The 22,160-nt window shown below is 49.3% G+C and overlaps 1 protein-coding gene across 1 annotated transcript in view; it reads left to right on the top strand.

The window, feature by feature from the left end:
* rims2b (regulating synaptic membrane exocytosis 2b) overlaps nt 1–22,160 on the top strand; it is a 100,259-nt gene that overhangs the window by 10,445 nt on the left and 67,654 nt on the right. The window contains exons 10-15 of the mRNA XM_072447268.1: nt 258–429; nt 1,168–1,273; nt 19,781–19,885; nt 20,448–20,501; nt 20,577–20,615; nt 20,905–20,955. Of these exons, the coding sequence (XP_072303369.1) occupies nt 258–429; nt 1,168–1,273; nt 19,781–19,885; nt 20,448–20,501; nt 20,577–20,615; nt 20,905–20,955 (527 nt within the window). The remainder of the gene's footprint in view (nt 1–257; nt 430–1,167; nt 1,274–19,780; nt 19,886–20,447; nt 20,502–20,576; nt 20,616–20,904; nt 20,956–22,160) is intronic.

Below are 22,160 nucleotides of genomic sequence, written 5' to 3'. Positions count from 1 at the left end.
GACCTGGTTTAGTCCTGGTTTAGTCCTGGTCCTGTGTCCTGGTTTAGTCCTGGTTCAGACCTGGTTTAGACCTGGTTTACACCTGGTTTAGTCCTGGTTTAGTCCTGGTTCAGACCTGGTTTAGACCTGGTTTGGACCTGGTTTAGACCTGGTTTAGTCCTGGTTTACTCCTGGTTTAGACCCAGTTTAGTCCTGTGTGATATGGCCCATAAAGTCTTACTGTTTAACTTTAACACCGCAGACTTCTGGTCCTGCAGGTGCTGATCCGCCTGGAGGGGGCGCTGTTGGATGACCAGCCGCACTGGTACAAGCTGCAGCTGCCTCAGAGCGCCCCCTGTGGCCTGCGCAGAGTACTGCAACACGGCCGTTCTCTGCCCCGAGCACAGACCCTAGACCTGGACTACGATGACAGCGTCGGGGTCATCGCAGGTACTTTGGGTCTAAGAGGGATCTCAACTGGTCTGGACCGGGTGTGGACCTGGACAGGTTCTGGACAGGTTCTGGACAGGTTCTATACAGGTTCTGGACAGGTTCTGGACAGGTTCTGGACAGGTTCTATCGAGGTTCTGGACAGGTTCTGGACAGGTTCTGGACAGGTTCTATCGAGGTTCTGGACAGGTTCTGGACAGGTTCTGGACAGGTTCTATAGAGGTTCTGGACAGGTTCTATACAGGTTCTGGACAGGTTCTGGACAGGTTCTATAGAGGTTCTGGACAGGTTCTGGACAGGTTCTATACAGGTTCTGGACAGGTTCTATAGATTCTGGACAGGTTCTGGACAGGTTCTGGACAGGTTCTATAGAGGTTCTGGACAGGTTCTGGACAGGGTCTGGACAGGTTCTGGACAGGTTCTATAGAGGTTCTGGACAGGTTCTGGACAGGGTCTGGACAGGTTCTGGACAGGTTCTGGACAGGTTCTATACAGGTTCTGGACAGGTTCTGGACAGGTTCTATAGATTCTGGACAGGTTCTGGACAGGTTCTGGACAGGTTCTGGACAGGTTCTATAGAGGTTCTGGACATGTTCTGGACAGGTTCTGGACAGGTTCTGGACAGGTTCTGGACAGGTTCTATAGAGGTTCTGGACATGTTCTGGACAGGTTCTGGACAGGTTCTGGACAGGTTCTGGACAGGTTCTGGACAGATCTTAACTGTTTTTTCTCCCTCAGATTCCTTGTCCAGGTGTAACAGTCAGGACTATGGGTCGTCCATGTCGGTTCCAGACCAGGTTCTGACCCGGATCAGGCCTCACTCTCCTCAGCCCTCGCTCCACAGGTAACAACCATAACGATAGTCCACAATCACAATAGAAATAGTCTCTATGAGGCACAGTCCAATCGGTCCTTCCCTTCTCTTGGTGTCAGGGACATGACGGTCTCTGTCACACCAGGAGGGGAGGAGTTTTATTAAGTGCCAGTTAAAAGTTGGTAAAAGTAAAAAGGAGTAAGTGTGTCTTTAGAGCTTTATACACTCTGAGGTGTGTCTTTAGAGCTTTATACACTCTGAGGTGTGTCTTTAGAGCTCTATACCGCTCTGAGGTGTGTCTTTAGAGCTTTATAACACTCTGAGGTGTGTCTTTAGAGCTTTATACACTCTGAGGTGTGTCTTTAGAGCTCTATACCGCTCTGAGGTGAACCCATCGCTCCTGGAGATTTATCTTCACCGCGGCCAGCGCAGGAGTCATTCCCCATAAGGTCCTCATCAAAGAACCCATCTGTGACAGGCCCAACAGCATCCCTGTCAGCGCCCCTGTCATCACCCCTGCCTTCAGACCAGCCCTGAGTCCCCCCTACAACATCTACTCCCACCAAAGATTCCTCACTCTCCTTCTCATCTCCTCCCTCACCCAGGGGCCTTCTCATCTCCTCCCTCACCCAGGGGCCTTCTCATCTCCCCCCTCACCCAGGGGCCTTCACAGTAACTTTGAATGTCTGGTCAAATCAGGCCTTAAGATGGCTCCACTCACGCCCAATATAGCAAGATCAAGAGTTATAGTAGAAAAAGCTTCAGTTGTTTCATCTGGACTCAGTTAGAAAAAATAGACGTTTCGACTTCATCCAAGAGTCATTGTCAATGAGAGAATTTAGATCGAGAACTCCGATATTAATACTGTTCTGTGGTAAGACCCGCCCATTGGGCGGAGCCTTCCTGATGTAGAAAGAGTTGTTTGTTTCAACAGAAACTCCCCCTTGTATCTACCGAGCCTATTCAGAATCTTAATGGGCTATTAGAATCCTCTTTGTCTTAGTGAGACCCTGGCTCAACCACCCTGAGTACCTGATTAGCATCTGAATGTCCTTTACCTTTCCAGGGGTTCAGAATCCCATTATAAATAACAGGAAGATGAAACCTAAGCCCTCCATTTCTGTTTAAAGAAGGTCTTTCTTTTTTAACAAAAATAGCTTCCTTGACTCCTCTTTCAAACCATCTTTTCTCCTGCTTAAAACCTTCACCTCACCGTCTTCAAATGAGTGATTAGAGGCTTCAAGATGGAGATGCACGGCACTCTGAGGTCCTGAACTAGTATTTCTTCTGTGCTGATAAAGCCTCTTGTGTAGAGGCTGTTTTGTCTCACCTATGTACCGTTCTTTACAGCTTTCTTCACTGCATTGGATCGAATAAACTACATTGCTCTGTTTTTGAGTCGGCAACTTGTCCTTTGGGTGAACCAGTTTTTGTCTTAAAGTGTTTCCTGGTTTAAAATAAACAGGGACTTCGTGTTGTCTAAAAATTCTCTGCAGTTTTTCCGACAGGCCAGAGACATAAGGGATAGAAACACCATTCCTTCTCTGTTCAGTTTCCCTTTTGTCCTGCTTCTTGGTTCTCTTCACTCTGTTGAGAGCCCAAGCGGGGTAACCACAGGCTGAGAGGGCATTTCGGACATGTTTTTCCTCTTTCTTCTTGCCCTCTGAGCTGGTGGGCACACCTTGAGCTCTGTGTTGTAAGGTTCTGATCACCCCCAGCTTGTGCTGTAGTGGGTGGTTGGAACCAAAGAGCAGATACTGGTCCGTGTGTGTAGGTTTCCTATATACTTCTATTTGGAGTTTCCCGTCCTCTCCTCTGATCGTGGAACAATCAAAGGACCCCTGGAAAAGTAAAGGACCAGGACATTCAGATGCTAATCAGGTACTCAGGGTGGTTGAGCCAGGGTCTCACAAAGACAAAGAGGATTCTAATAGCCCATTAAGATTCTGAATAGGCTCGGTAGATACAAGGGGGAGTTTCTGTTGAAACAAACAACTCTTTCTACTTCAGGAAGGCTCCTCCCAATGGGCGGGTCTTACCACAGAACAGTATTAATATCGGAGTTCTCGACCTAAATTCTGTTATTGACAATGACTCTTGGATGAAGTCGAAACGTCTATTTTTTCAAACTGAGTCCAGATGAAACAACTGAAGCTTTTTCTACTATGGAACACGCCTGGACGAATGAGGGATTACACCGACATCAAGAGTTATGTCAATACTTATCAACTCTTCCCTGCACAAGCCGACTACACCAACAAAAGCCCCACCACCCATCCCCCCTCGCCCTTCACCTGGTATCTCCCCTCCCCCTCGCCCTTCACCTGGTATCTCCCCTCCCCCTCGCCCTTCACCTGGTATCTCCCCTCCCCCTCGCCCTTCACCTGGTATCTCCCCTCCCCCCTCGCCTTTCACCTGGTATCTCCCATCCCCCCTCGCCCTTCACCTGGTATCTCCCATCCCCCCTCGTCCTTCACCTGGTATCTCCCATCCCCCCTCGCCCTTCACCTGGTATCTCCCATCCCCCCTCGCCCTTCACCTGGTATCTCCCATCCCCCCTCGCCCTTCACCTGGTATCTCCCATCCCCCCTCGCCCTTCACCTGGTATCTCCCATCCCCCCTCGCCCTTCAACTGGTATCTCCTATCCCCCCTCTCGTCCTTCACCTGGTATCTCCCATCCCCCCTCGCCCTTCACCTGGTATCTCCTATCCCCCCTCGCCCTTCACCTGGTATCTCCTATCCCCCCTCGTCCTTCACCTGGTATCTCCCATAAGGAGGATGCACTGGGTCTCAGCGTTGCCAGAACTTATTGTCATAACAAAAATCAAACCAACCCAGGGCCCTATGTAAAACGAGCCCCCCCTAGTGCTATTTCTCCAGTCACATCATCACACAGATGGGAAAACAAAATGCGAGTCAGGCCCAATCTGAGAAATGTGATTCATATTCCCTGTGAAAAGATAAAGCCCAGTCTCACTGAAACTAGTCTGAAACTTGCTGTGCTAAATGTCAGATCCTTATGTAACAAATCTCTCTTAATTAATAATTTCATTTCTTCTTATAATCTTGATTTTATATTTTTAACTGAAACATGGCTTGACAAAAACACAGGAAATGTAGTTCTGATAGAATCTGCTCCACCCAACTTTAAGTTTGAATCTGAAACACGAGAAAACAAAAAAGGGGGCGGAGTCTGTGCTGTCTTTAGAGATTAAATAATTACCCGCAGGTTGTCTTTTGGGGTGTTTTCATCATTTTAGGTTGTCTCCTTTAAAATGGAGCTAAAACAGTCTTCATCTGTTCTCTTCATTGTTTTATACGAGCCTCTCCAGCACTGCCAACGTTTTATTGATGATTTTCTGAGACGTTATAGTCGTATGCACAGACTTTGATGGTTTGGTCATTACAGGTGATTTCAATGTTCATGTGGATCATATTTGTGACAGAAACACTGAAGAGCTTGATCCTGTCCTTGAAACCTTCAGTCTTACTCAGCATGTGAGAGGCCCCACCCACAGCAGAGAGGCCCCACCCACAGCAGAGAGGCCCCACCCACAGCAGAGAGGCCCCACACACAGCAGAGTGGCCCCACCCACAGCAGAGTGGCCCCACCCACAGCAGAGTGGCCCCACCCACAGCAGAGAGGCCCCACACACAGCAGAGTGGCCCCACCCACAGCAGAGTGGCCCCACCCACAGCAGAGTGGCCCCACCCACAGCAGAGTGGCCCCAGCCACAGCAGAGTGGCCCCACCCACAGCAGAGAGACCACACCCACAGCAGAGTGGCCCCACCCACAGCAGAGTGGCCCCACCCACAGCAGAGAGACCACACCCACAGCAGAGAGGCCCCACCCACAGCAGAGTGGCCCCACCCACAGCAGAGAGACCACACCCACAGCAGAGAGGCCCCACCCACAGCAGAGTGGCCCCACCCACAGCAGAGAGACCACACCCACAGCAGAGAGGCCCCACCCACAGCAGAGTGGCCCCACCCACAGCAGAGTGGCCCCACCCACAGCAGAGAGACCACACCCACAGCAGAGAGGCCCCACCCACAGCAGAGAGGCCCCACCCACAGCAGAGTGGCCCCACCCACAGCAGAGTGGCCCCACCCACAGCAGAGTGGCCCCACCCACAGCAGAGGGCAGACTCTAGATCTCATCATTACAAAGGAGTAAATATTTCAATGTCGATGTGGTTGATGTTTCTCTGTCTGATCGTTTCTGTGTCTTTGACCTGTCTGTTTTTCACAAACCACCGGCTGGTCCTGCAGCTGTTCAGAGGCTGGTCCTGCAGTTGTTCAGAGGCTGCTCCTGCAGCTGTTCAGAGGCTGGTCCTGCAGCTGTTCAGAGGCTGGTCCTGCAGTTGTTCAGAGGCTGGTCCTGCAGCTGTTCAGAGGCTGCTCCTGCAGCTGTTCAGAGGCTGGTCCTGCAGCTGTTCAGAGGAGACACATAAGTGATGGCACAGGTGCACTGTTTATGGAAATGATAAACTTTGAAAATGTCTCATGTTCTAATGTAAATGATTTGTTGAACTCTGTTACATCGAGTGTTTTGAATGTTCTGGACACCATCGCCCCTATGAAGGCTAAAATGGTTCAAAATAAGCAGAAATTGCCATGGAGACATGATTGGGTCAGGGCACAGAAAAGGGAGTGCCGCAGGGCCCAATGGAAATGGCGCAAGTCAAAGCTCCAGGTTCAAAAAGAGATTTACAAAGAGAAGCTGAACATGTACAACATAATCTTATGTAGAACTAGGGAAAGATATTTCTCTGAAATTATTGGAAGCTGCAGTAACAACTCGCGTGTCCTGTTTCCACAGTAACAGATGAACAAACCCTCCAGCTCAGCTGCCGTTAGAACTCATTTCCACATCCAAGTGTAATGAGTTTGCATTATTCTTTAATGACAAAGTTCAGGGCATTAAAAATGCTATAAATCCCACAATGCAAAAAATTACCCTAAAACCACCAAGACACTTGTGAGCTAACTCACTTTGCACCAGTAACTGACAAAACTGTCCATGAGATCATCACCAGTCTGAGTTCATCTACATGCTGCCTTGATGTGTTACCCACCAGATTTCTAAAGTCTGTGCTGAACAGTTTGTTAGGACCATTCACTCACATAGTTAAAGCTTCAATCTGGAACATTCCCAATGTCTTTGAAAACTGCAACTTCATAAAGCCTCTCCTCAAGAAGAGCAGGGGTCAGGGAGAGTGGTCAGGGGGAGGGGGGAGTGGTCAGGGGGAGGGGGAGGGGGGAGTGGTCAGTCCTGAGTCATGACCGGTCCATCTCTGATCTGACATTTTGGGGCAAAGTCCTTGAAAAGGTCGTTTACAACAGTCACAGATTTACTCTTAATAAACAACTCATTAGATGTTTTTCAGGTTTTAGAGACTGCTGTTGTCATGGTGACTGATGCTGCTGTTGTCATGGTGACTGAGGCTGCTGTTGTCATGGTGACTGAGGCTGCTGTTGACACGGTGACTGAGGCTGCTGTTGTCATGGTGACTGAGGCTGCTGTTGTCATGGTGACTGAGGCTGCTGTTGACACGGTGACTGAGGCTGCTGTTGTCATGGTGACTGATGCTGCTGTTGTCATGGTGACTGAGGCTGCTGTTGACACGGTGACTGAGGCTGCTGTTGTCATGGTGACTGATGCTGCTGTTGTCATGGTGACTGAGGCTGCTGTTGTCATGGTGACTGAGACTGCTGTTGTCATGGTGACTGAGGCTGCTGTTGTCACGGTGACTGAGGCTGCTGTTGTCATGGTGACTGAGGCTGCTGTTGTCATGGTGACTGAGGCTGCTGTTGTCATGGTGACTGAGACTGCTGTTGTCATGGTGACTGAGACTGCTTTTGTCACGGTGACTGAGGCTGCTGTTGTCATGGTGACTGAGGCTGCTGTTGTCATGGTGACTGAGGCTGCTGTTGTCACGGTGACTGAGGCTGCTGTTGTCATGGTGACTGAGGCTGCTGTTGTCATGGTGACTGAGGCTGCTGTTGTCATGGTGACTGAGACTGCTCTTGTCATGGTGACTGAGACTGCTGTTGTCATGGTGACTGAGGCTGCTGTTGTCATGGTGACTGAGACTGCTGTTGTCATGGTGACTGAGGCTGCTGTTGTCATGGTGACTGAGGCTGCTGTTGTCATGGTGACTGAGGCTGCTGTTGTCATGGTGACTGAGACTGCTGTTGTCATGGTGACTGAGACTGCTGTTGTCACGGTGACTGAGACTGCTGTTGTCACGGTGACTGAGACTGCTGTTGTCATGGTGACTGAGACTGCTGTTGTCACGGTGACTGAGACTGCTGTTGTCATGGTGACTGAGGCTGCTGTTGTCATGGTGACTGAGACTGCTGTTGTCATGATGACTGAGACTGCTGTTGTCATGGTGACTGAGACTGCTGTTGTCACGGTGACTGAGGCTGCTGTTGTCACGGTGACTGAGACTGCTGTTGTCACAGTGACTGAGACTGCTGTTGTCATGGTGACTGAGACTGCTGTTGTCACGGTGAGACTGAGGCTGCTGTTGTCATGGTGACTGAGACTGCTGTTGTCACGGTGACTGAGGCTGCTGTTGTCACGGTGACTGAGACTGCTGTTGTCATGGTGACTGAGACTGCTGTTGTCATGGTGACTGAGACTGCTGTTGTCACGGTGACTGAGACTGCTGTTGTCACGGTGACTGAGACTGCTGTTGTCACGGTGACTGAGACTGCTGTTGTCACGGTGACTGAGACTGCTGTTGTCACGGTGACTGAGACTGCTGTTGTCACGGTGACTGAGACTGCTGTTGTCACGGTGACTGAGACTGCTGTTGTCATGGTGACTGAGACTGCTGTTGTCACGGTGACTGAGGCTGCTGTTGTCATGGTGACTGAGACTGCTGTTGTCATGGTGACTGAGACTGCTGTTGTCACGGTGACTGAGGCTGCTGTTGTCACGGTGACTGAGACTGCTGTTGCCACGGTGACTAAGACTGCTGTTGTCACGGTGACTGAGACTGCTGTTGTCATGGTGACTGAGGCTGCTGTTGTCACGGTGACTGAGACTGCTGTTGTCATGGTGACTGAGACTGCTGTTGTTATCACACTGAGACTGCTGTTGTCATGGTGACTGAGACTGCTGTTGTCACGGTGACTGAGACTGCTGTTGTCACGGTGACTGAGACTGCTGTTGTTATCACACTGAGACTGCTGTTGTCATGGTGACTGAGACTACTGTTGTCATGGTGACTGAGACTGCTTTTGTCACGGTGACTGAGACTGCTGTTGTCATGGTGACTGAGACTGCTGTTGTTATCACACTGAGACTGCTGTTGTCATGGTGACTGAGACTGCTGTTGTCACGGTGACTGAGACTGCTGTTGTCACGGTGACTGAGACTACTGTTGTCATGGTGACTGAGACTGCTGTTGTCATGGTGACTGAGACTGCTGTTGTCACGGTGACTGAGACTGCTGTTGTCACGGTGACTGAGACTGCTGTTGTTATCACATTGAGACTGCTGTTGTCATGGTGACTGAGACTGCTGTTGTCATGGTGACTGAGACTGCTTTTGTCACGGTGACTGAGGCTGCTGTTGTCATGGTGACTGAGACTGCTGTTGTCATGGTGACTGAGGCTGCTGTTGTCATGGTGACTGAGACTGCTTTTGTCACGGTGACTGAGGCTGCTGTTGTCATGGTGACTGAGACTGCTGTTGTCATGGTGACTGAGGCTGCTGTTGTCATGGTGACTGAGACTGCTGTTGTCATGGTGACTGAGGCTGCTGTTGTCACGGTGACTGAGACTGCTGTTGTCATGGAGACTGAGACTGCTGTTGTCACGGTGACTGAGACTGCTGTTGTCATGGTGACTGAGACTGCTGTTGTCATGGTGACTGAGGCTGCTGTTGTCACGGTGACTGAGACTGCTGTTGTCATGGTGACTGAGACTGCTGTTGTCATGGTGACTGAGACTGCTGTTGTCACGGTGACTGAGGCTGCTGTTGTCACGGTGACTGAGACTGCTGTTGTCACAGTGACTGAGACTGCTGTTGTCACGGTGAGACTGAGGTTGCTGTTGTCACGGTGACTGAGACTGCTGTTGTCACGGTGACTGAGACTGCTGTTGTCATGGTGACTGAGACTGCTGTTGTCACGGTGACTGAGACTGCTGTTGCCACGGTGACTGAGACTGCTGTTGTCATGGTGACTGAGACTGCTGTTGTCACGGTGACTGAGACTGCTGTTGTCATGGTGACTGAGACTGCTGTTGTCACGGTGACTGAGGCTGCTGTTGTCACGGTGAGACTGAGGCTGCTGTTGTCACGGTGACTGAGACTGCTGTTGTCACGGTGACTGAGACTGCTGTTGTCACGGTGACTGAGACTGCTGTTGCCACGGTGACTGAGACTACGGTGACTGAGACTGCTGTTGTCATGGTGACTGAGACTAATGTTGTCATGGTGACTGAGACTGCTTTTGTCACGGTGACTGAGACTGCTGTTGTCATGGTGACTGAGACTGCTGTTGTTATCACACTGAGACTGCTGTTGCCACGGTGACTGAGACTAAGGTGACTGAGACTGCTGTTGTCATGGTGACTGAGACTGCTGTTGTCATGGTGACTGAGACTGCTGTTGTCACGGTGACTGAGACTGCTGTTGTTATCACACTGAGACTGCTGTTGTCATGGTGACTGAGACTGCTGTTGTCATGGTGACTGAGACTACTGTTGTCATGGTGACTGAGACTGCTTTTGTCACGGTGACTGAGACTGCTGTTGTCATGGTGACAAATGACATCCTCCTGAACACTGACACGGGCAAAGCCTCAGTCTTAATTCTGTTGGATCTGATGCTGCTTTTGACACTGTCCATCATGGGACCCTCTTACAGAGACTAGAGGACAGGGTGGGACCCTCTTACAGAGACTAGAGGACAGGGTGGGACCCTCTTACAGAGACTAGAGGACTGGGTGGAACCCTCTTACAGAGACTAGAGGACTGGGTGGGACCCTCTTACAGAGACTAGAGGACAGGGTGGGACCCTCTTACAGAGACTAGAGGACTGGGTGGGACCCTCTTACAGAGACTAGAGGACAGGGTGGGACCCTCTTACAGAGACTAGAGGACTGGGTGGGACCCTCTTACAGAGACTAGAGGACTGGGTGGGATCCTCTTACAGAGACTAGAGGACAGGGTGGGACCCTCTTACAGAGACTACAGGACAGGGTGGGACCCTCTTACAGAGACTAGAGGACAGGGTGGGACCCTCTTACAGAGACTAGAGGACAGCGTGGGACCCTCTTACAGAGACTAGAGGACTGGGTGGGCATCACTGGCCCCGCCCTAAACTGGTTATGGTCCTATCTGGAAGACAGGAAGTACTTTGTGTCTCAGACCACATGCCCCTGACTGTGAGTGCCCCAAGGGTCAGTCCTGGGACCCCTTCTGTTCATCCTCTACATGCTGCAGTTCGGTCACATGACACGCAGTGAAAATATGTCCAAATTTATCACAATTATGATGAGTCAGATCTATGTTTCACTGTCGCAGGTGAATATGGACCATTCACTCTGTCACTGCATCCAACAGATCCGTGTGTGGACCGGCCTCCTGCTGGTGCCAGAGGGCCTCCTGCTGGTGCCAGAGGGCCTCCTGCTGGTGCCAGAGGGCCTCCTGCTGGTGCCAGAGGGCCTCCTGCTGGTGCCAGAGTCAGTGTGTGGAGGCAAAACAACTTTCTCCTGCTGAACTCAGACAAGACTGAAATCATCGTCTTTGTGGAGGTCTCCTTTAACTCTGGAGGTCTCCTTTAAAAAAATAAATATTGTTTGATAGCATAAGTAGTCAGAAGAAGAAGAGGATAGTGCTCAAGCTGTCATACTTCCCCCAGCATAGTTACTCCTAGGGCAGCGTAGCTAAAGCTGTGGGTTTATGTTTCTGTTCCTAACTACTCTGACCATAAGAGATTTCGAAGAGGAACGTTTTAAGCCTGGACTTAAATGAAGAGACTGTGTCAGCATATTTAACATGGGTCGGGAGCTGATTCCATAACACAGGAGCTTGGTATCCAAACGCTCTACCTCCTACAGTACTTTTAGAGACTCTTGGCACCACCAGAAGGCTCCACCTCCTACAGTACTTTTAGAGACTCTTGGCACCACCAGAAGGCCAGCATTCTGAGAGCGAAGAGCTCTGTTTGGATGAGATGGTTCTATAGCATCTTTGAGGTAGGATGGGGCCATGTCATTTATGGCTTTGTAGGTCAAGAGTAGAATTTTGAATTTGATTCTAAACTCGACAGGAGCCAGTGAAGAGCTTTTAGGACCTGCTGTGAGCAGGAGTTACAGTCTAATCTAGTCGTTACAAATGCATGGATAAGTTTTTCAGCTTCACTTTTAGGCAGGATTCTTCTGATTTTGGCTCTTGTTAACCCTGGAGGTCTCCTTTAACCCTGGAGGTCTGGAGGTCTCCTTTAACCCCGGAGGTCTGGAGGTCTCCTTTAACCCCGGAGGTCTCCTTTAACCCTGGAGGTCTCCTTTAACCCTGGAGGTCTCCTTTAACCCCGGAGGTCTCCTTTAACCCCGGAGGTCTCCTTTAACCCCGGAGGTCTCCTTTAACCCTGGAGGTCTCCTTTAACCCTGGAGGTCTCCTTTAACTCTGGAGGTCTCCTTTAACCCTGGAGGTCTCCTTTAACCCTGGAGGTCTCCTTTAACCCTGGAGGTCTCCTTTAACCCCGGAGGTCTCCTTTAACCCTGGAGGTCTGGAGGTCTCCTTTAACCCTGGAGGTCTCCTTTAACCCCGGAGGTCTCCTTTAACCCTGGAGGTCTCCTTTAACCCCGGAGGTCTCCTTTAACCCCGGAGGTCTCCTTTAACCCCGGAGGTCTCCTTTAACCCCGGAGGTCTCCTTTAACCCTGGAGGTCTCCTTTAACCCCGGAGGTCTCCTTTAACCCTGAAGGTCTCCTTTAACCCTGGAGGTCTCCTTTAACCCTGGAGGTCTCCTTTAACCCTTGCAGCTTCACATTGCTCACATTGATCATTTATAAACCTCATTCTCAGGCCTCGTGGTTTATCAGCAGCTGGTCTTGGTTGCCATGGCGATGTGCTCTGGGACCGCCCTGTCTCCTCCCCCCCTGGAACTCTTCCCCCTCTGGAACTCCTCCCCCTCTGGAACTCCTCCCCCTCTGGAACTCATCCCCCTCTGGAACTCATCCCCCTCTGGAACTCATCCCCCTCTGGAACTCATCCCCCTCTGGAACTCCTCCCCCTCTGGAACTCATCCCCCTCTGGAACTCATCCCCCTCTGGAACTCATCCCCCTCTGGAACTCATCCCCCTCTGGAACTCATCCCCCTCTGGAACTCATCCCCCTCTGGAACTCATCCCCCTCTGGAACTCATCCCCCTCTGGAACTCATCCCCCTCTGGAACTCATCCCCCTCTGGAACTCATCCCCCTCTGGAACTCATCCCCCTCTGGAACTCATCCCCCTCTGGAACTCATCCCCCTCTGGAACTCATCCCCCTCTGGAACTCATCCCCCTCTGGAACTCATCCCCCTCTGGAACTCATCCCCCTCTGGAACTCCTCCCCCTCTGGAACTCCTCCCCCTCTGGAACTCATCCCCCTCTGGAACTCATCCCCCTCTGGAACTCCCATGAGTCTGGGATTATTTCTGCAGGACCTGGATCCCATCTTCTCATATTGTTGTTCTCCGTCCACAGTGTCACTGTCTCAGCTCCTGTAACTCATCATCACAAGAGAAGATATTCCTTTATTGTCCCACATGGGGAAATTTCGTGGTTGCAACGCAGTAGATACAGAGGAAAAGGACAGTTTAAAAAACACTCTTAAAAGAAGAACTCTTATAAACAAAACCTGTCATTTCTTAATAAGGAATGAAGGGGAAAAATAAATAAAGATAAAATGAAATAAAAACAGCGTAAGACAAAATAATACTAATAATAATGGTAAAATAAACACTCTATTTACAGTTATATGCACATGGGTATAACAGTATTGCACATGTGTATGAGAGTATTGCACATGTGTATGACAGTATTGCACATGTGTATGACAGTATTGCACATGTGTATGACAGTATTGCACATGTGTATGACAGTATTGCACATGTGTATGACAGTATTGCACATGTGTATGACAGTATTGCACATGAGTATGTCAGTATTGCACATGAGTATGTCAGTATTGCACATGGGTATGTCAGTATTGCACATGGGTATAACAGTATTGCACATGTGTATGACAGTATTGCACATGTGTATAAAAGTATTGCACATGTGTATGTCAGTATTGCACATGGGTATGACAGTATTGCACATGTGTATGTCAGTATTGCACATGTTTGTGTCAATATTGCACATGGGTATGACAGTATTGCACATGGGTATGACAGTATTGCACATGGGTATGACAGTATTGCACATGGGTATGACAGTATTGCACATGGGTATGACAGTATTGCACATGGGTATGACAGTATTCCACATGGGTATGACAGTATTGCACATGGGTATGACAGTATTGCACATGGGTATGACAGTATTACACATGGGTATGACAGTATTGCACATGGGTATGACAGTATTGCACATGGGTATTACAGTATTGCACAAGTGTATGTCAGTATTGCACATGTGTATGTCAGTATTGCACATGGGTATGACAGTATTGCACATGGGTATGACAGTATTGCACATGTGTATGACAGTATTGCACATGTGTAAGAAAGTATTGCACATGGGTATGACAGTATTGCACATGTGTATGTCAGTGTTGCACATGTGTATGACAGTATTGCACATATGTATGACAGTATTGCACATGTGTATGTCAGTATTGCACATGGGTATGACAGTATTGCACATGTTTGTGTCAGTATTGCACATGGGTATGACAGTATTGCACATGGTATGACAGTATTGCACATGGGTATGACAGTATTGCACATGGGTATGACAGTATTCCACATGAGTATGACAGTATTGCACATGGGTATGACAGTATTCCACATGGGTATGACAGTATTGCACATGGGTATGACAGTATTGCACATGGGTATGACAGTATTACACATGGGTATGACAGTATTGCACATGGGTATGACAGTATTGCACATGGGTATTACAGTATTGCACAAGTGTATGTCAGTATTGCACATGTGTATGTCAGTATTGCACATGGGTATGACAGTATTGCACATGGGTATGACAGTATTGCACATGTGTATGACAGTATTGCACATGTGTAAGAAAGTATTGCACATGGGTATGACAGTATTGCACATGTGTATGTCAGTGTTGCACATGTGTATGACAGTATTGCACATATGTATGACAGTATTGCACATGTGTATGTCAGTATTGCACATGGGTATGACAGTATTGCACATGTTTGTGTCAGTATTGCACATGGGTATGACAGTATTGCACATGGTATGACAGTATTGCACATGGGTATGACAGTATTGCACATGGGTATGACAGTATTCCACATGAGTATGACAGTATTGCACATGGGTATGACAGTATTGCACATGGGTATGACAGTATTGCACATGGGTATGACAGTATTGCACATGGGTATGACAGTATTGCACATGGGTATTACAGTATTGCACAAGTGTATGTCAGTATTCCACATGTGTATGTCAGTATTGCACATGGGTATGACAGTATTGCACATGGGTATTACAGTATTGCACATGTGTATGACAGTATTGCACATGTGTAAGAAAGTATTGCACATGGGTATGACAGTATTGCACATGTGTATGTCAGTGTTGCACATGTGTATGACAGTATTGCACATATGTATGACAGTATTGCACATGTGTATGACAGTATTGTACATGTGTATGTCAGTATTGCACATTTGTATGACAGTATTGCACATGTGTATGACAGTATTGCACATGTGTATGACAGTATTGCACATGTGTATGTCAGAATTGCACATGTGTATGACAGTATTGCACATATGTATGACAGTATTGCACATGGGTATGACAGTATTGCACATGGGTATTACAGTATTGCACATGTGTATGACAGTATTGCACATGTGTAAGAAAGTATTGCACATGGGTATGACAGTATTGCACATGTGTATGTCAGTGTTGCACATGTGTATGACAGTATTATACATGGGTATTACAGTATCGCACATGTGTATGAAAGTATTAAACAGGGGTATGACAGTATTGCACATGTGTTTGTCAGTATTGCACATGTGTATGACAGTATTGCACATATGTATGACAGTATTGCACATGTGTATGACAGTATTGTACATGTGTATGTCAGTATTGCACATGGGTATGACAATATTGCACATGGGTATGTCAGTATTGCACATTTGTATGACAGTATTGCACATGTGTATGACAGTATTGCACATGTGTATGTCAGAATTGCACATGTGTAATTCAGTATTGCACATGGGTATGACAGTATTGCACATGTGTATGTCAGTATTGCACATGGGTATGACAGTATTGCACATGTGTATGTCAGTATTGCACATGGGTATGACAGTATTATACATGTGTATGACAGTATCGTACATGTGTATGAAAGTATTGCACATGGGTATGACAGTATTGCACATGTGTATGTCAGTATTGCACATGTGTATGACAGTATTGCACATGTGTATGACAGTATTGCGCATGTGTATGTCAGTATTGCACATGGGTATGACAATATTGCACATGTGTATGTCAGTATTGCACATGTGTAATTCAGTATTGCACATGGGTATGACAGTATTGCACATGTGTATGTCAGTATTGCACATGGGTATGACAGTATTGCACATGTTTATATCAGTATTGCACATGGGTATGACAGTATTGCACATGGGTATGACAGTATTGCACATGGGTATGACAGCATTGCACATGGGTATGACAGTATTGCACATGGGAATGACAGTATTGCACATATGTATGACAGTATTGCACATGTGTATGACAGTATTGTACATGTGTATGTCAGTATTGCACATGGGTATGACAATATTGCACATGTGTATGTCAGTATTGCACATTTGTATGACAGTATTGCACATGTGTATGACAGTATTGCACATGTGTATGTCAGAATAGCACATGTGTAATTCAGTATTGCACATGTGTATGACAGTATTGCACATGTGTATGTCAGAATTGCACATGTGTAATTCAGTATTGCACATGGGTATGACAGTATTGCACATGTGTATGTCAGAATTGCACATGTGTAATTCAGTATTGCACATGGGTATGACAGTATTGCACATGTGTATGTCAGTATTGCACATGGGTATGACAGTATTGCACATGTGTATGTCAGTATTGCACATGGGTATGACAGTATTATACATGTGTATGACAGTATCGTACATGTGTATGAAAGTATTGCACATGGGTATGACAGTATTGCACATGTGTATGTCAGTATTGCACATGTGTATGACAGTATTGCACATGTGTATGACAGTATTGCACATGTGTATGTCAGTATTGCACATGGGTATGACAATATTGCACATGTGTATGTCAGTATTGCACATGTGTAATTCAGTATTGCACATGGGTATGACAGTATTGCACATGTGTATGTCAGTATTGCACATGGGTATGACAGTATTGCACATGTTTATATCAGTCCCTGGATGTTCACTGGTGAGGGGGGCGTGGCCTGTCCCGTCCCTGGATGTTCACTGGTGAGGGGGGCGTGGCCTGTCCCGTCCCTGGATGTTCACTGGTGAGGGGGGCGTGGCCTGTCCTGTCCCTGGATGTTCACTGGTGAGGGGGGCGTGGCATGTCCCGTCCCTGGATGTTCACTGGTGAGGGGGGCGTGGCCTCTGTGGAAGTCCACCACCATCTCCTTGGTCTTCCCCGCGTTGATGAGGAGGTGGTTCCACAAAGTCCTGCTCCTCTGTCCTCCACATCATCGTCTGTGATGAGTCCCATGATGGCAGAGTGGTCAGAGAACTTCTGCAGGACACAGTGTCCATGTCTGAGGTCTGCAGTGTAGAGGGTGAAGAGACGAGGACGGTGCCCTGGGGCCCCCCACTGCAGGTCCCCCACACTGCAGGTCCCCACACTGCAGGTGAGAGCCACCGGTCTGAAGCTGTTGAGGTCTTTGGGGCGCGGTGTCTTGGGCACAGGTACCAGACAGGAGGTCTTCAGACCTGTGGTACCAGACAGGAGGTCTTCAGACCTGTGGTACCAGACAGCAGGTCTTCAGACCTGTGGTACCAGACAGGAGGTCTTCAGACCTGTGGTACCAGACAGCAGGTCTTCAGACCTGTGGTACCAGACAGCAGGTCTTCAGACCTGTGGTACCAGACAGGAGGTCTTCAGACCTGTGGTACCACCCTCAGCTTCAGGCTCATGTTGAAGACATGCTCCATAACTCCACACAGTTCATCTGCAGGACTTAAGGATCCTGGAGCTGATGCCTCAGGTCCTGCTCCTTCCTCACTTTAATCCTCTTCAGCTCTCTCCTCACCTGAGCTGCTGTGACAGTCAGTGGTTGGCAGGGGGACTGTGTGCTGGGGGGACGGGTGGGTCCAGGGGGACTGTGTGCTGGGGGGACGGGTGAGTCCAGGGGGACTGTGTGCTGGGGGGACGGGTGAGTCCAGGGGGACTGTGTGCTGGGGGGACGGGTGAGTCCAGGTGAAGTGGGGAGCTGATGGTCCGGTGCAGAGGTGAGAAGAGGAACGGATGCAGGGCATTGTCCAGCTGTGGAAGAGGGAGCATGCAGCTGTGCAGGGGGAGGAGTCTGTGCAGGGGGGGGGTTCTGTGCAGGGGGAGGGGTCTGTGCAGGGAGAGGGGCGGGCGACCAATTTAATCTCATGAAGTGAGCATTTAAATCATTCACACACTGTAGATCCCCCTCTGTCTGGACAGGGGGGATTTTGAAGCCCGAGATGGTTTTCAGGCTCCTCCCACTCCCTGAATGTTCTCCTGCTGCAGCTGCTCCTCCTCTTGTAGCCTCCTCCTCCTGATCTTCCTCCTCAGCTCCTCCTCACAGTCCTCAGCTCCTCCTTGTTCTGACCTGAAGGCTCTTCTTCTCCTTCAGCAGAACCTTCAGGTCACGGTTCATCTTGTTGTTTGGAAAACACCGTCCGGAGGGAACAGTGTTCTCACAACAAATGGTGCTGATGTCCTGATGCTCTGTGATGGTGCTGATGTCCTGATGCTCTGTGATGGTGCTGATGTCCTGATGCTTGGTGATGGTGCTGAAACAGTCCCTCAGAGCCTCCTCGCTCTCAGCAGAGCACCTCCTCACCACACGGGGCACCACAGGCCTCAGGTGTACAAGGGTGTGGTCCGAGCTGCCCAAGGGAGGGAGGGGGGAGGAGCCTCCTGGTGTTGGCAAAGAACAAGTCCAATGTTCTATTGTCTCTGGTGGGACAGGAGACATACTGGTGTGTCAGGACAGAAGAGGGAGAAGTGTGGTTAAAGTCACCAGAGACGAGGAAGATGCTGTGGGTGCTGTGTCTGTGACCTGTGGGTGCTGTGACCTGTGGGTGCTGTGTCTGTGACCTGTGGGTGCTGTGTGTGTGACCTGTGGGTGCTGTGTCTGTGACCTGTGGGTGCTGTGTCTGTGACCTGTGGGTGCTGTATGTGTGACCTGTGGGTGCTGTGTCTGTGACCTGTGGGTGCTGTATCTGTGACCTGTGGGTGCTGTGTCTGTGACCTGTGGGTGCCGTGTCTGTGACCTGTGGGTGCTGTGTCTGTGACCTGTGGGTGCTGTGTCTGTGACCTGTGGGTGCTGTGTCTGTGACCTGTGGGTGCTGTGTCTGTGACCTGTGGGTGCTGTGTCTGTGACCTGTGGGTGCTGTGACCTGTGGGTGCTGTGTCTGTGACCTGTGGGTGCTGTGTGTGTGACCTGTGGGTGCTGTGTCTGTGACCTGTGGGAGCCGTGTCTGTGACCTGTGGGTGCTGTGTCTGTGACCTGTGGGTGCTGTGTCTGTGACCTGTGGGTGCTGTGTCTGTGACCTGTGGGTGCTGTGACCTGTGGGTGCCGTGTCTGTGACCTGTGGGAGCCGTGTCTGTGACCTGTGGGTGCTGTGTCTGTGACCTGTGGGTGCCGTGTCTGTGACCTGTGGGAGCCGTGTCTGTGACCTGTGGGTGCTGTGTCTGTGACCTTTGGGTGCTGTGTGTGTGACCTGTGGGTGCTGTGTCTGTGACCTGTGGGAGCCGTGTCTGTGACCTGTGGGTGCTGTGTCTGTGACCTGTGGGTGCTGTGTCTGTGACCTGTGGGTGCTGTGTCTGTGACCTGTGGGTGCTGTGTCTGTGACCTGTGGGTGCCGTGTCTGTGACCTGTGGGTGCTGTGTCTGTGACCTGTGGGTGCTGTGTCTGTGACCTGTGGGTGCTGTGTCTGTGACCTGTGGGTGGTGGAGAACAATGCTTCACAAGCATTATTGGCATGAGCAGATGGGGCCACATAGCGCCTTTATAATGTCTCCACCCCTGTGACTCCGCCCCTATGACTCCGCCCCTATGACTCCGCCCCTCTCTCCGTCCTCAGCTCTCAGACTCTTTACCCACTTCTCAGAGAAGACGCTGTTCGTTTGCTGCGAGGATCAAAACTCAACCGCACCCAGTCAGATGCCACCGCCCCCTCCCCAGACAGGTGTGTGTGTGTGTGTGTGTGTGTGAGTGTGTGTCTGTGTGTGTCTGTGTGAGTGTGTGTGTGTGTGTGTGTGTGTGTGTCTGTGTGTGTGAGTGTGTGTGTGTGTCTGTGTTTGTCTGTGTGTGTGTGTGTCTGTGTGTGTCTGTGTGTGTGTGTGTGTGTGTGTGTGTGTGTCTGTGTCTGTGTGTGTCTGTGTGAGTGTGTGTGTGTGTGTGTGTCTGTGTGTGTCTGTGTGTGTGTCTGTGTGTGTGTGTGTGTGTGTGTGTCTGTGTGTGTCTGTGTGTGTGTCTGTGTGTGTCTGTGTGTGTGTGTGTGTGTGTCTGTGTGTGTCTGTGTGAGTGTGTGTGTGTGTGTGTGTGTCTGTGTGTGTCTGTGTGAGTGAGTGTGTGTGTGTGTGTGTGTGTGTGTGTGTCTGTGTGTGTCTGTGTGTGTGTGTGTGTGTGTGTGTCTGTGTGTGTCTGTGTGAGTGAGTGTGTGTGTGTGTGTGTGTGTGTGTGTGTCTGTGTGTGTCCGTGTGTGTGTGTGTGTGTCACATCTTGAACACATTTAATCCTTGTTTCAGGAGGAGTTTGAGGAGAATGTCTCTGGCTCCATCTCTGGATTGTCCTCACGACAGGTACAGCCTCTGACCTGCAGGAGGAGGAGCTCTGACCTGCAGGAGGCGCTCTCTCTGACCTTTTTCCTGTTTTAGGTTTCATAATGGAGGTTCAGTGCGGAATAGGAGCTGCAGGTGAGACCTGGTTTAGTCCTGGTTTAGTCCTGGTTTAGTCCTGGTTTAGTCCTGGTTTAGTCCTGGTTTAGACCTGGTTTAGACCTGGTTTAGACCTGGTTTAGTCCTGGTTTAGTCCTGGTTTAGTCCTGGTTTAGACCTGGTTTAGACCTGGTTTAGACCTGGTTTAGTCCTGGTTTAGTCCTGGTTTAGTCCTGGTTTAGTCCTGGTTTAGACCTGGTTAGTCCTGGTTTAGTCCTGGTTTAGACCTGGTTTAGTCCTGGTCCTGACTGTTCCGTCTCTGTCTCAGTCCTGAGGTTTATCCGTACGATGCAGACGTTTATGAGGAGGAGCTCCTCAGGTACGTGCTTTTGCTTAGGTTTGGTTAGTCCTGGTTTAGTCCTGGTTTAAACCTGGTTTAGACCTGGTTTAGTCCTGGTTTAGACCTGGTTTAGACCTGGTTTAGTCCTGGTTTAGTCCTGGTTTAGTCCTGGTTTAGTCCTGGTTTAGTCCTGGTTTAGACCTGGTTAGGCCTGGTTTAGTCCTGGTTTAGTCCTGGTTTAGTCCTGGTTTAGTCCTGGTTTAGTCCTGGTTTAGACCTGGTTAGGCCTGGTTTAGTCCTGGTTTAGTCCTGGTTTAGTCCTGGTTTAGTCCTGGTTTAGACCTGGTTAGTCCTGGTTTAGTCCTGGTTTAGTCCTGGTTTAGTCCTGGTTAGTCCTGGTTTAGTCCTGGTTTAGTCCTGGTTTAGTCCTGGTTTAGTCCTGGTTTAGACCTGGTTAGTCCTGGTTTAGTCCTGGTTTAGTCCTGGTTTAGTCCTGGTTTAGTCCTGGTTTAGACCTGGTTAGTCCTGGTTTAGTCCTGGTTTAGTCCTGGTTTAGTCCTGGTTTAGACCTGGTTTAGTCCTGGTTTAGTCCTGGTTTAGACCTGGTTTAGTCCTGGTTTAGTCCTGGTTTAGTCCTGGTTTAGACCTGGTTTAGTCCTGGTTTAGTCCTGGTTTAGTCCTGGTTTAGACCTGGTTTAGTCCTGGTTTAGTCCTGGTTTAGACCTGGTTTAGTCCTGGTTTAGACCTGGTTTAGACCTGGTTTAGTCCTGGTTTAGTCCTGGTTTAGACCTGGTTTAGTCCTGGTTTAGACCTGGTTTAGTCCTGGTTTAGTCCTGGTTTAGACCTGGTTTAGTCCTGGTTTAGTCCTGGTTTAGACCTGGTTTAGTCCTGGTTTAGTCCTGGTTTAGTCCTGGTTTAGTCCTGGTTTAGACCTGGTTTAGTCCTGGTTTAGTCCTGGTTTAGACCTGGTTTAGACCTGGTTTAGTCCTGGTTTAGTCCTGGTTTAGTCCTGGTTTAGACCTGGTTTAGACCTGGTTTAGTCCTGGTTTAGACCTGGTTTAGACCTGGTTTAGTCCTGGTTTAGTCCTGGTTTAGTCCTGGTTTAGTCCTGGTTTAGACCTGGTTTAGTCCTGGTTTAGACCTGGTTTAGTCCTGGTTTAGTCCTGGTTTAGACCTGGTTTAGTCCTGGTTTAGTCCTGGTTTAGTCCTGGTTTAGTCCTGGTTTAGACCTGGTTTAGTCCTGG

Source organism: Eucyclogobius newberryi, unplaced genomic scaffold (assembly GCF_026437365.1).
Source record: "Eucyclogobius newberryi isolate DKJ021-1_F unplaced genomic scaffold, fEucNew1.0.hap1 SCAF_16, whole genome shotgun sequence".
NCBI lineage: Eukaryota > Metazoa > Chordata > Actinopteri > Gobiiformes > Gobiidae > Eucyclogobius > Eucyclogobius newberryi.
Note: the sequence above shows the minus strand (reverse complement) of the source record. Positions and strands in the feature narration are given on the sequence as shown.